The sequence below is a fragment of the Ranitomeya variabilis genome, chromosome 4 (assembly GCF_051348905.1).
Source record: "Ranitomeya variabilis isolate aRanVar5 chromosome 4, aRanVar5.hap1, whole genome shotgun sequence".
Taxonomy (NCBI): Eukaryota; Metazoa; Chordata; class Amphibia; order Anura; family Dendrobatidae; genus Ranitomeya; species Ranitomeya variabilis.
Window position 1 is genome coordinate 589,310,362 of NC_135235.1, and position 13,030 is coordinate 589,323,391.

The window sequence follows — 13,030 nt, forward strand, 5'->3', positions numbered from 1 at the left end:
AGAAGACTCATGGCTGTACTAGCTCAAAAGGTGCTTCTACTCAATACTGAGCAAAGGATCTGAATACTTATGACCATGTGATATTTCAGTTTTTCTTTTTTAATAAATTTGCAAAAATGTCTACATTTCTGATTTTTTTTCAGTCAAGATGGGGTACAGAGTGTACATTAATGAGAAAAAATGAACTTTTTTGAATGTACTAAATGGCAGCAATGAAACAAAGAGTGAGAAATTTAAAGGGGTCTGAATACTTTCCATACCCACTGTACATCCTGTATTACTGTATACTCCATAGCTAACTTATTATTTTGTGTATTGTTTATTGAAACAGTCAGCAAGCTTGCGGGCAGTCACCCCTAGCAGTGTAACTGAGCCACTACAATGTAGGGAGTAGATGGTTTCCTCACACCAGAAGTCTGGTGTAAAATCAACACATCCGAGATTATAAATCCCCAAAACTAGCGTTGAGCACCAATGACAAGATGGATGTCAAATATTTTTTCAAATTATTCTATACGGAAATGTAAAGGCCCAGAGCCTGAGTATGTTTCTTCTTGATTGTTTGCAGTACTGTTATAGAGACGTTATCCTGGTCACCATCCACATCAGTTTCTACCCATAGCTGCCACTATGCACCTCAGGTGGATGAATATCACAGGTGAGTGGATGTTTCTGATTCGCAACGTCCTTTTATTTCAGTTAAATTGTAGCCATGCGACACTCCAGCCACCGACAAACTGAGCCCGACCACGTAACAGCAAAAGGGGTAAGCAGTATGAACTGCTCAGTGTAACAAATGACATGTTGACTGTATTTATGTGTACACTAGAGGGCAGTACACACCAGTAGAAGGACTATAGTGCGGTCATGGTCCATACATAAAAGACTAAAGGAAGTCTCCACTGACACCTAAAATGTGTCATCAAAAAGGTATATGGTTAAATATAATGTCTAGTTCTTGGATATTTTCCTTTTTACAGTATATTAAGGTTGTTTTTTGAGCCGAGAGCAAGATAATCGGGGATAGGCCTTAATTTGCAGCATCGTGTTCTTTTTTTGCTGGCATGATAGAGCCCTTTAGATGTGTCTATAGAATGCTCAAATTGTAGATTAAACTACAGACTGCTATCCTCTTTGTAGATTGGTCAACATATTCTTATTGTAGACTAGATGGTGGCCCGATTCTAAAGCATCGGGTATTCTAGAATATGTATGTATGTATGTATGTATGTATATCGCGCTGTGAGTGGGGTTTAAATTCCGTGCCAATATCACTGGTCGCGTGCGGCTGGCCGATCAGCGAAGCGTGGTTCAAATCTGGCGCCAATTCGCGTCTGAACTGCGTCTGTCCCTGATTGGTCGCTGGATGTCAGGGGTTTGGGTGCAGGATATAGTACAGCCACGTAGTATATAGCACAGCCACGTAGTATGTAGTATATAATACAGCCACATAGTATATAGCACAGCCATGTAGTATATAGCAGCCACGTAGTATATAGCACAGCCACGTAGTATATAGCACAGCCACTTAGTATATAGCAGCCACGTAGTATATAACACAGCCACGTAGTATATAACACAGCCACGTAGTATATAGCACAGCCACATAGTATACAGCAGCCACATAGTATATAGCAGGCACATAGTATATAGCAGCCACAGAGTATATAGCAGCCAGAGTATATAGCAGCCACATAGTATATAGCACAGCCACATAGTATACAGCAGCCACATAGTATATAGCAGGCACATAGTATATAGCAGCCACAGAGTATATAGCAGCCAGAGTATATAGCAGCCACATAGTATATAGCACAGCCACGTAGTATATAGCACAGCCACGTAGTATATAGCACAGCCACGTAGTATATAGCACAGCCACGTAGTATATAGCACAGCTACGTAGTATATAGCACAGCCACGTAGTATAACAGCCCACGTACTATATAACACAGACAGCCAAGCAGTATATAGCACAGCCATGTAGTATATAGCACAGCCACGTAGTATATAGCAGAGCCACGTAGTATATAGCACAGCCACATAGTATATAGCACAGCCACGTAGTATGTAGCAGCCACATAGTATATAGCAGCCACATCGTATATAGCACAGCCACGTGGTATATAGCAGCCACGTAGTATATAACACAGCCCACGTAGCATATAGCACAGCCACGTAGTATATAGCACAGCCACGTAGTATATAACACAGCCCACATACTATATAACAGACAGCCACGTAGTATATAGCAGAGCCACGTAGTATATTGCACAGCCACGTAGTATATAGCACAGCCACGTAGTATATAGCACAGCCACGTAGTATATAGCACAGCCACGTAGTATATAGCACAGCCACGTAGTATATAGCACAGCCACGTAGTATATAGCACAGCCACGTAGTATATAACACAGCCCATGCAGTGTATAACACTGCCCACGTAGTGTTAAACATTTAGGGGGCACCACAGTCAAAGAGGTGGGATCTACTACCTGACCAACCACATTGTATACCATAAAAAAACAAAGAGAAAAGCAAAGGTCATATAAATGGGGATCACCACACGAATGGACTTTGGCTAAAGTGAACACAACTTTTTATTCATGTGCAATAACAAATCAGAACATGCAATAGAAAAAAAACACATTTTAAAAACGATTAAAAAAAGGAAACATATTTGTCCCTTATATACACAGCCCACAATATGGCTAACACCTGCGCAGGTTAACTAGGACCAGGGCCGGACTGGCCATAGGGCACTTCTGGCAAATGCCAGAAGGGCCGGTGCCAGTGGTGGGCCGCTCAATCCGCCGCCCCCGCCGTCGCATTCAACTATACCGGCGACGCCGGTACAGTTGAATGCAATGATGGAGGAGAGAGCGTCTACAGACGCTCCTCTCCCATCATTCCCCGCTCTGCCTCTGACACTGCGGGTGCGCGATGATGTCATATCATCGTGCACCTGCTGTGTCCCGGGCAGACTGCAGCTGCTGAGACAGGAGCAGGAACCAGGAAGCAACGCTGGGCACGAGGAGAGGTGAGGAGAGTTTTTTTTTTTTCTGGACTGTGGGGCCATTCTCGGAGGAGGTGAGGGGAGGAAGAGAAGAGATGTGGGCTGTATATAGTTCTCTGTGGGCTGTGCTCTGTGCTGTATACTGCTGTGGGCTGTATATAGTTCTCTGTGGGCTGTGCTCTGTGCTGTATACTACTGTGGGCTGTATATAGTTCTCTGTGGGCTGTGCTCTGTGCTGTATACTGCTGTGGGCTGTATATAGTTCTCTGTGGGCTGTGCTCTGTGCTGTATACTGCTGTGGGCTGTATATAGTTCTCTGTGGGCTGTGCTCTGTGCTGTATACTACTGTGGGCTGTATATAGTTCTCTGTGGGCTGTGCTCTGTGCTGTATACTACTGTGGGCTGTATATAGTTCTCTGTGGGCTGTGCTCTGTGCTGTATACTGCTGTGGGCTGTATATAGTTCTCTGTGGGCTGTGCTCTGTGCTGTATACTACTGTGGGCTATATATAGTTCTCTGTGGGCTGTGCTCTGTGCTGTATACTACTGTGGGCTGTATATAGTTCTCTGTGGGCTGTGCTCTGTGCTGTATACTACTGTGTGCTCTGTGCTATATATAGTTCTCTGTGGGCTGTGCTCTGTGCTGTATACTGCTGTGGGCTGTATATAGTTCTCTGTGGGCTGTGCTCTGTGCTGTATACTACTGTGGGCTGTATATAGTTCTCTGTGGGCTGTGCTCTGTGCTGTATACTACTGTGGGCTGTATATAGTTATCTGTGGGCTGTGCTCTGTGCTGTATACTACTGTGTGCTGTATATAGTTCTCTGGGCTGTGCTGTATATAGTACTCTGTGGGCTGTGCTGTATATAGTACTCTGTGGGCTGTGCTGTATATAGTACTCTGTGGGCTGTGCTGTGTATAGTACTCTGTGGGCTGTGCTGTATATAGTACTCTGTGGGCTGTGCTGTATATAGTACTCTCTGGGCTGTGCTGTATATAGTACTCTCTGGGCTGTGCTGTATATAGTACTCTCTGGGCTGTGCTTTATATAGTACTCTGGGTTGTGCTGTATATAGTACTCTGGGCTGTGCTTTATATAGTTCTCTGTGGGCTGTGCTGTATATAGTTCTCTGTGGGCTGTGCTGTATATAGTTCTCTGTGGGCTGTGCTGTATATATTACTTTGTGGGCTGTGCTGTATATATTACTTTGTGGGCTGTGCTGTATATATTACTCTGTGGGCTGTGCTGTATACTACTGTGTGGACTGTGCTGTATACTTCTACGTGGGCTGTGCTGTATACTACTGTGTGGTCTGTGCTGTATACTACTGTGTGGTCTGTGCTGTATACTACTGTGTGGTCTGTGCTGAATACTGCTGTGTGGGCTGTGTTATCTACTACGCGAGCTGTGCTATAGTATGCAGGCTGTGCTGTATACTATGCGGTTTGTGCTATATAATATGCGGGCTTTGCTATATACTATGGGGAGTATATTATATTCTATGGGGGAGGCTGCGTTATATACTATGGGGGGCTGCATTATATTCTATGGGGGGCTACATTATATATTATGGGGAGGTGGGCTGTATTATATTCTATGGGGGTTACATACTCTGGGGTGGCTGCATTATACTCTGGGGTGGCTGCATTATACTCTGGGGTGGCTGCATTATACTATATGTGGGCTGCATTATACTGTATCGAGGACTATGGGGAATACGTTATACTATATGAAGAACTATGGGGTGCATTATACTATGGGAAGTGAATTGTACTACATGGATGACTGTGGCGGTGCATTATACTATATGGAGCACTATGAGGATTGTATTATGCTATATGGAGGACTATGAGGATTGTATTATGCTATATGGAGGACTATGAGGAGTGTATTATACTATGTGGAGGACTGAGCAGTGTATTTTAATATATGGAGGACTATAGGGAGTGTATTATACTATATGGAGGACTATGGAGCACATTATAATATATGGAGGACTATGGGGTGTATTTTACTAAACAAGTAAAATGCTGCATATTCGGATTGTTTTTGCTGGAACAAAAAGCCTTGTTGTCAGCAGCACATTGCCAGTGTAAACTGTAGATGTGCTGCTGAAAACATGATACTGTATGGTGATCTATTAGTGATCGTTCTGTCTCATCATTATTCCTCAGCTGGTGGAAAGAGGCCAGGAAACAAGCGTTGAACAACTTCAGTATTGTCGATCAAACTCGTTTAGCGGCCTGAACTCAGCGCACGTAAATACAACAGAAAGGCTTCTGTGTGATGTGCAATATGTTAGCATTTGGGGACCCATTTTAAACTTTGCCTAGGGCCCCACTTTGCCTAAAACCGGCCCTGCCTACAAGTGTACAAAGATATTATACAGTCATCATGTGACAAGTGGGCCTGTGTAACTTCAAATGCCAGGGCTGAATTTTAGTCCCAGTCCGGCCCTGACTAGGACCCATAACCCTGAATAGGGTGCCTATATGGACAACACTGTGATTAAATGACATACAATAGAGCAAAGCCCATTAATAAGTCCTAAAGATGGAATAGCAACTAAATAGATTATCTCTCTGCCATGGTACAATTTGGACACTCATAGGGACGAAGACATCATGTAGAAATAGGCTTAGCAGTATCCCACCAGTGAACAATGCCAATATGCTATAGATACGAAAACACAATGCTGTTAAATATATAACAAATACCGCTACCACTAATAGAGGAAATCTCTCTAGTAGGCTTACACATGAGTAATAATCCTAGCTCACGTCAACTGCTATAGCTGACTGTGAACAAAAAGTGCTGCGGACCCCATGTGGAGCCTGGTCACATACAATACCATGAGCCAGCTACAGGCGGTAAACAGTCTAATATACCAAAGCGCAGGTGAAGCGGAGACCCGACGCGTGTCGCCACACCAACGTGGCTTCGCCAGGGGTCACCCCTGTAGCTGGCTCATGGTATTGTATGTGACCAGGCTCCAAATGGGGTCCGCTGCACTTTTTGTTCACAGTCAGCTATAGCAGTTGACGTGAGCTAGGATTATTACTCATGTGTAAGCCTACTAGAGAGATTTCCTCTATTAGTGGTAGCGGTATTTGTTATATATTTAACAGCATTGTGTTTTCGTATCTATAGCATATTGGCATTGTTCACTGGTGGGATACTGCTAAGCCTATTTCTACATGATATCTTCGTCCCTATGAGTGTCCAAATTGTACCATGGCAGGGAGATAATAATCTATTTAGTTGCTATTCCATCTTTAGGACTTATTAATGGGCTTTGCTCTATTGTATGTAATTTAACCCCTTTCTGACCTCGGACGGTATAGTACGTCCGAGGTCAGATCCCCTGCTTTGATGCAGGGCTCTGCGGTGAGCCCGCATCAAAGCCGGGACATGTCAGCTGTTTTGAACAGCTGACATGTGCCCGCAATAGCGGCGGGTCAAATCGCGATTCACCCGCCGCTATTAACTAGTTAAATGCCGCTGTCAAACGCACACAGCGGCATTTAACCGGCGCTTCCGGCCGGGCGGCCGGAAATGATCGCATCGCCGACCCCCGTCACATGATCGGAGATCGGCAATGCTTCAGAAGAGTAACCATAGAGGTCCTTGAGACCTCTATGGTTACTGATCCCCGGCAGCTGTGAGCGGCACCCTGTGGTGGGCGCTCACAGCACACCTGCATTTCTGCTACATAGCAGCGAACATCAGATGCAAAAAATAAGCCCTCAACCGACCCCAGATCATGAAAAATGGAGACGCTACGGGGATCGGAAAATGGCGCAATTTTAAAAAGAATTTTTTTTAGCAAAGTTTGGAATTTTTTTTCACCACTTAGATAAAAAATAACCTAGTCATGTTAGGTGTCTATGAACTCGTACTGATCTGGAGAATCATAATGGTAGGTTAGTTTTAGCATTTAGTGAACCTAGCAAAAAAGCCAAAAAAAAAACAAGTGTGGGACTGCACTTTTTTTGCAATTTCACAGCACTTGGAATTTTTTTCCCATATTCTAGTACACGACATGGTAAAACCAATAATTTCGTTCAAAAGTACAACTCATCCCGCAAAAAATAAGCCCTCACATGGCCATATTGACGGAAAAATAAAAAAGTTATGGCTCTGGGAAGGAGGGGAGCGAAAAACGAACACGGAAAAACGGAAAATCCCAAGGTCATGAAGGGGTTAATCACAGTGTTGTCCATATAGGCACCCTATTCAGGGTTATGGGTCCTAGTTAACCTGCGCAGGTGTTACCCATATTGTGGGCTGTGTATATAAGGGACAAATATGTTTCCTTTTTTTAATTGTTTTTAAAATATGTGTGTTTTTTCTATTACATGTTCTGATTTGTTATTGCACATGAATAAAAAGCTGTGTTCACTTTAGCCAAAGTCCATTCGTGTGGTGATCCCCGTTTATATGACCTTCGCTTTTCTCTTTGTTTTTTCACTGCCTACGTAGTATATATCAGCAGTGTGGGCACCATATCGCTGTTAAAAAAAAGAATTAAAATAAAAAATAGTTATATACTCACCCTCCGGCATTCACCGATGCGCAAGAGCGAGACCGCTATGTCATTTGGGTAATTTTGCAATGCATCTCTGGGAACGGAAGCTGGCAGCAGCCTCGCCGCTCGTGCGCATCGGTGGACGGCGGAAGGTGAGAATAGCACCATTTTTTATTTACTTTTTATTATTTTTAACATCTTTTTACTATTGATGCTGCATAGGCAGCATCAATAGTAAAAAGTTTGTCACAGTGTTAATAGCAGCATTAACAGACTGCGTTACACCGCGTTATGCCACGGTGTAACGCAGTCGGTTTAACGGACTGCTAAAACGCTATGTGGGCGGCGGGTGTGACTGGGGGGGGGGGGGGTTGGAGTATGGAGGGGGCACTGACTGCAGGGGAGTAGGGAGCGGCCATTTAGCAGCCGGACTGTGCCTGTCGCTGATTGGTCGCAGCCATCTGGCCTCGACCAATCAGCGACTTGGGATTTCCGTGACAGACAGACAAACAGACGGAAGTGCCCCTTAGACGTTTATATATGTAGAATGCTCTCCTTATGGTCTATAGAATGCTCTCCTTATTGTAGATACATTTATATAATGCTCTCCTTTTTGTAGATTAGTCTATTTCTCTCCTTATTTTAGATTGATCTATAGAATGCTCTCCTTATTGTAGGTTAGAGTACAGACTGCTATTCTCATTGTACATTGGTCTATAGAATGCTCTCCTTATCATAGATTAGTCTATATAAAGCTCTTATTATTGTATACAAGTCTATAGAATGCTACCCTTATTGTACTGTATATTAGTCTATAGAATGCTGTCCTTATTGTATATAAATTTATATAATGCTTTCCTTATTGAAGATTAGTCTATATATTTCTCACCTTTTGGAGATCAGTCTATGGAATGCTCTCATTATTGTAGACTTGTCTATAGAAGGTTCTCCTTATTGTAGATTAGTCTATAGAATGCTCTTATTATTGTAGATTGGTCTATAGAATGCTCCCCTTATTGTAAGGTTAGCCTATGAAATGCTCGCATTATTGTTGATTATAGAATGCTCTCCTTATTGGAGATTAGTCTATAGAATGCTCATTATTTTTCATCATAGAATGTTCTCCTTATTGCAGATTAGTCTATAGAATGCTCGCATTATTGTTGATTATAGAATGCTCTCCTTATTGGAGATTAGTCTATAGAATGCTCATTATTTTTCATCATAGAATGTTCTCCTTATTGCAGATTAGTCTATAGAATGCTCGCATTATTGTTGATTATAGAATGCTCTCCTTATTGGAGATTAGTCTATAGAATGCTCACTATTTTTCATCATAGAATGTTCTCCTAATTGCAGATTAGTCTATAGAATGCTCGCATTATTGTTGATTATAGAATGCTCTCCTTATTGGAGATTAGTCTATAGAATGCTCATTATTTTTCATCATAGAATGTTCTCCTTATTGCAGATTAGTCTATGAAATGCTCTCCTTATTGTAGATTGGTCTATAGCATGCTCTCCTTGTTGTAGATCATAGAATGCTCTCCTTATTGTAGATCATAGAATGTTCTCCTTATTGTAGACTAGTCTATAGAATGCACTTATTATTGTAGATTATAGAATGCTCTCCTTACTGTAGATTAGTCTATGGAATGCTTTCATTATTGTCGATTGGTCTATAGAATTCTCTCCTTATTGTAGATTATAGAATTCTCTCCTTATTGTAGATTATAGAATGCTCGCATTATTGTAGACTAGTCTATAGAATGTTCTATTTATTGTAGATGTCCTTCAGCCATGGTATACTGGGTTTGGATCTGACCAAGGACATCATCTGCATGCAGTTTGTATGTTCTCTTGTCCACTAGGATTTTCTCCTGCTCTTCAAAAACATACTGGTTAAATGGCCCTTCTAGGGAAATTAAATAGCGAGCTCCTTTGGGGACAAGGGACGGATGAAAATCATGACAACAGTATTTTAGAATATGTTGACACTCGATGAGAAATCAAAGGAAACCAGGGACGAAGAATAAAGTGTCATTTAAATATTCTTTTGTATTAAATACAAATTCTGTCAAATTACACATAAAAAAGACTAGCAAGTCTGTACAAATGTCCATTTGGAAATACATTTACAGTATAAGGATGTTCTCATTGTGTTCAGCCTAAAATGAGAAGGCAGAACATATACTGTGGATCCCTTGTGTATATTGATAGTCGTTTGCCCAAAGACTGACAGTTTCATGCAAATGAGGTTCCTTTCGACTTGGAGGTTGTCGACAGTAAACCCCATTAATAGTGGAAACATGTTCTATTTTGTTAATGGTTTTTTTGTCGATCGCCGACTAGCTTGGTAATTTATACAAATGAGACAATACTTCCTGTGAAAAAAGGTACGTAAATGAGCAGTCCTCCAAAAGGAAGAATATCATCTTGAATGCTGCAATAAGGTATCTACCCTATGTGTACTCTTTTCTTTAAAAGCGACACACCAGTACAAAGCAAAATAAGGGATACCAAGATGTTCTCTCCAGCACTGGGTATTGGAAGAGGAAGATAAGAGGATGCCAAAGAGACACTTAATCAACGGTAGCAATACATTCTCCAACTTCTTTGGCTTCACTGGTATCCTTGTCTTTGACCGTGGGTCATTTTTATTCACAGTATATGACAATCCATTTTGTATTTCTTTGACCATTTCCACTCTCATTCCATCATTGCCCGAAATAATTGTGTGTAGTTGGACAGCTCATTTGTCCTACATTGAAGCTCCTGCATGGTGGCCATGTTTGGGTACTGAATGGCAGCCGTCTTGGTTGCTATAGCCAAGTTTTTGAGTAGACTACAAAGCTCACTGCTCTTGAATAAAATGTCATTGCGAGCTTCGTTGGTCTTGACGTCTTGGCAGAGAAGGTCCACCAGTTTCTGTCCGACCATAATGATCAGTTTTCCGTGAGTGATGAAGACTTCTGGTGTCTCATTTTTGTTGAGGCTGTCTTCAAAAACACGGATTGCCTTCTGGAGAGCGCCAAAGTAAAGGTAGCAGCTCTCTGACAGTGCAATCTTCTTGACTGGTTCTGTTGATCTAGGGGCTTCTGGTTTCGTTAGGACTGTGGGCTCCTAAAGGAAATAAATAGAAGGAATCAATATTCTGTTTGTATCATGACTACATTAGAGAAATGCTGTCCTCCTGAAGAATGAGGATCTTCAGGATGAGCACATAGACATGAAAATGTTGATGGTTCTAACCAAAACTAGATTTGTTTCACAGAAGTTGCTTGTAAGCCCCTTATTTACACTATAGAAACAGTATGCCCACTAAACATCTTAATGGGGTAGTCCAGGGAAAATCACGGTCATTGAATGCTCACACTGGCCACCATCCTATCTCCCACTAGCTGTTCAGTGAATATTGTCTGATCTTATGCAAACCACACTTACTTTTAAGAGGCCTGTGCCAGGGTCACTGCATGAATATATCCTGGATTCAGGTTTCAGCCATCCTTTCCTCTAAAATAAAATAGAACATTGTCAAGATCAATTATTCCATTAAAAAACTGACAAAAATAGTTATATGTGAATTGTATCCTATTTTTACATTATATTATACTCCAGTGGCAGCTGTTTTATTAAAATTTATATAAAATGATTTAGTTTTTTTCTGGGAATCGCTGACATAAGCCATATGTCACGGGGTTACCGCAACAGGGAGGAGCCAGTAGGCTGCAGCATCTGATTACTCCTAACTCCTGCACTGAAAGGAAGCACTTCACCTTCTTTTTAAATGTTTTCTTCTTTTGGCAGAACAAGGGTTAATCGGCCATGTCGGAAGCTCTGGGACTCTGAGCTCTCAGCTGAGCTCGGTTAGCCACTCCTATCCCCTATATAACCTGGGTCTTGACTCTAACACATGTCAGAGCTAGCTTATGCTGCATGGCTTGGAGGAGAGGTGTTTTGGGTGTTTATATGAGAAGGAGTTATCTGTGACTGTTGTGTGGGTTTGTAAGTGTGATAAATCCCTTCCCTCCTCTTATTTAGATATTTTCCCCATCTTTCAGGGTCCTCCAGGGTGCATTCCTCTGTTATATGTGAGTGAATATTTGTATGCTTCGTATTTCAGTGTACATTTGTTCATGTTGCCTTGTTCATCAGGTTGGTGTACTGCGGTGCTCGGCAGCTCCCCTTTTCTGTGGGTGGGGGAAGGGAACAGACGGAGGGCTGAATCAGGAGATAAGGCAAGGGTGGCGGCCTTGGCATCTTTACCTTCAGAAAGTATCCCGGGGAATAGGGCAAGCTAGGGCGCCCCCCAGTGTTAGGGACAGGGAAGGAGCCCCTGGTCCCGGGTCACCCGACAGTGGAGTTGTAACACCATATCTGTACAATTGTGGTCACATGTCACATGACTCAAAATAACGCTAATGTAAGGACACATCACCACCAACTGGATATTAGTGGTACTGCAGCCTTAATTACAAAGATTTGCAAAATAAATTACTTAGTGGTGGAAGTAAGCTTGATTTCACTGTGAAGAAAGACCCTTCATTTTGAATATAATAACTACAAGCTGAAACTGGTCTTTACCTTTTCTTCAGGACTTGTCTTATTTTCCAGCTGTTGAATTGGAGATAAGTGCTGCATTTTCTCAAAATCCTCTTTTTTCTGTAGAAGAAGGGAAATATTACATTAAATAAGTTTTCCCTTTAAGAAGAGTGGACTCCAAACACTTTAATATACATAACAAATAAAGCGTGTTTTTGCTTCAGTGGTCATGTCATGTCGACTGCTCACATTAGCACTGCAGCCAATCATTAAGCTCAGCGACATTGTGCCGCTACACCAGCTAAGCTACTGAGCTCACTGATTGGCTGCAGCGGGGACGTGAGCTGTCGTTTAGATGTCACCGTTGCAACCAAAATAAATGAAAGTAGAACAGCAGTAGACAGTCAGCACTGGACCTGGGGAGGGTGATTATCTGGTTTGCTTCTTACGCTATGTTTCTAAAGGAGTTTGGGGTCCAGTTTTCCCAAAGTGGAAAACTCCTTTAATATAAGTTCTAATATGCTATAATCAGTCATTTGATCCCTAAAGATAATCCTATTACTGTAAATGTTGGGAGAACAATTTCAGTGTCAGCTAACCATAGCCCATGTCCATATCGCCTGGTAGGGCATGTGCAGGTCATAGACGGAGATCCCCATTCAGGACTTATTTGTGTCATATAATGCTAGATTTACATTGTGCGGCTAGCGGACACTTTGCGCAATAACTACAGCTTGTCCTCATGGGTCAGAGAAGCTGGATCCATTGTGATCAACTGATTGCTGCAGCAACAATATTTAGAAAAATGAATGGACAGGAGGAGAAAAACAGGGCTGCCATACCTGTTATAGGTTATATCTAATATTGCACCTAAGCCCTATTGAAATGACTAGAGCTATGATGCAATAGCACAAACAACCTGTTTATGGGAAGAAAAAAACAAC

At 42.1% G+C, this 13,030-nt stretch overlaps 1 protein-coding gene and 1 long non-coding RNA gene across 6 annotated transcripts in view; one reads left to right on the top strand and one right to left on the bottom strand.

Annotated features, from left to right (window-relative positions):
- LOC143769208 (uncharacterized) lies at positions 1–9,364 on the top strand. Its single transcript, XR_013214265.1, has 3 exons — positions 1–30; positions 569–658; positions 9,332–9,364. It is a non-coding gene; the product is annotated as an uncharacterized LOC143769208 (long non-coding RNA).
- Positions 9,365–9,573: 209 nt separating this feature from the next.
- Positions 9,574–13,030, bottom strand: part of CASS4 (Cas scaffold protein family member 4) — a 93,067-nt gene continuing 89,610 nt past the window's right edge. For all 5 annotated transcript variants that reach the window (XM_077253154.1, XM_077253152.1, XM_077253155.1 and 2 more), the window contains 3 exons: positions 12,129–12,206; positions 10,989–11,057; positions 9,574–10,667 (listed from right to left, as the gene is read on the bottom strand). In XM_077253154.1, the coding sequence (XP_077109269.1) occupies positions 10,254–10,667; positions 10,989–11,057; positions 12,129–12,206 (561 nt within the window). In that variant the 3' untranslated portion in view covers positions 9,574–10,253. The remainder of the gene's footprint in view (positions 10,668–10,988; positions 11,058–12,128; positions 12,207–13,030) is intronic.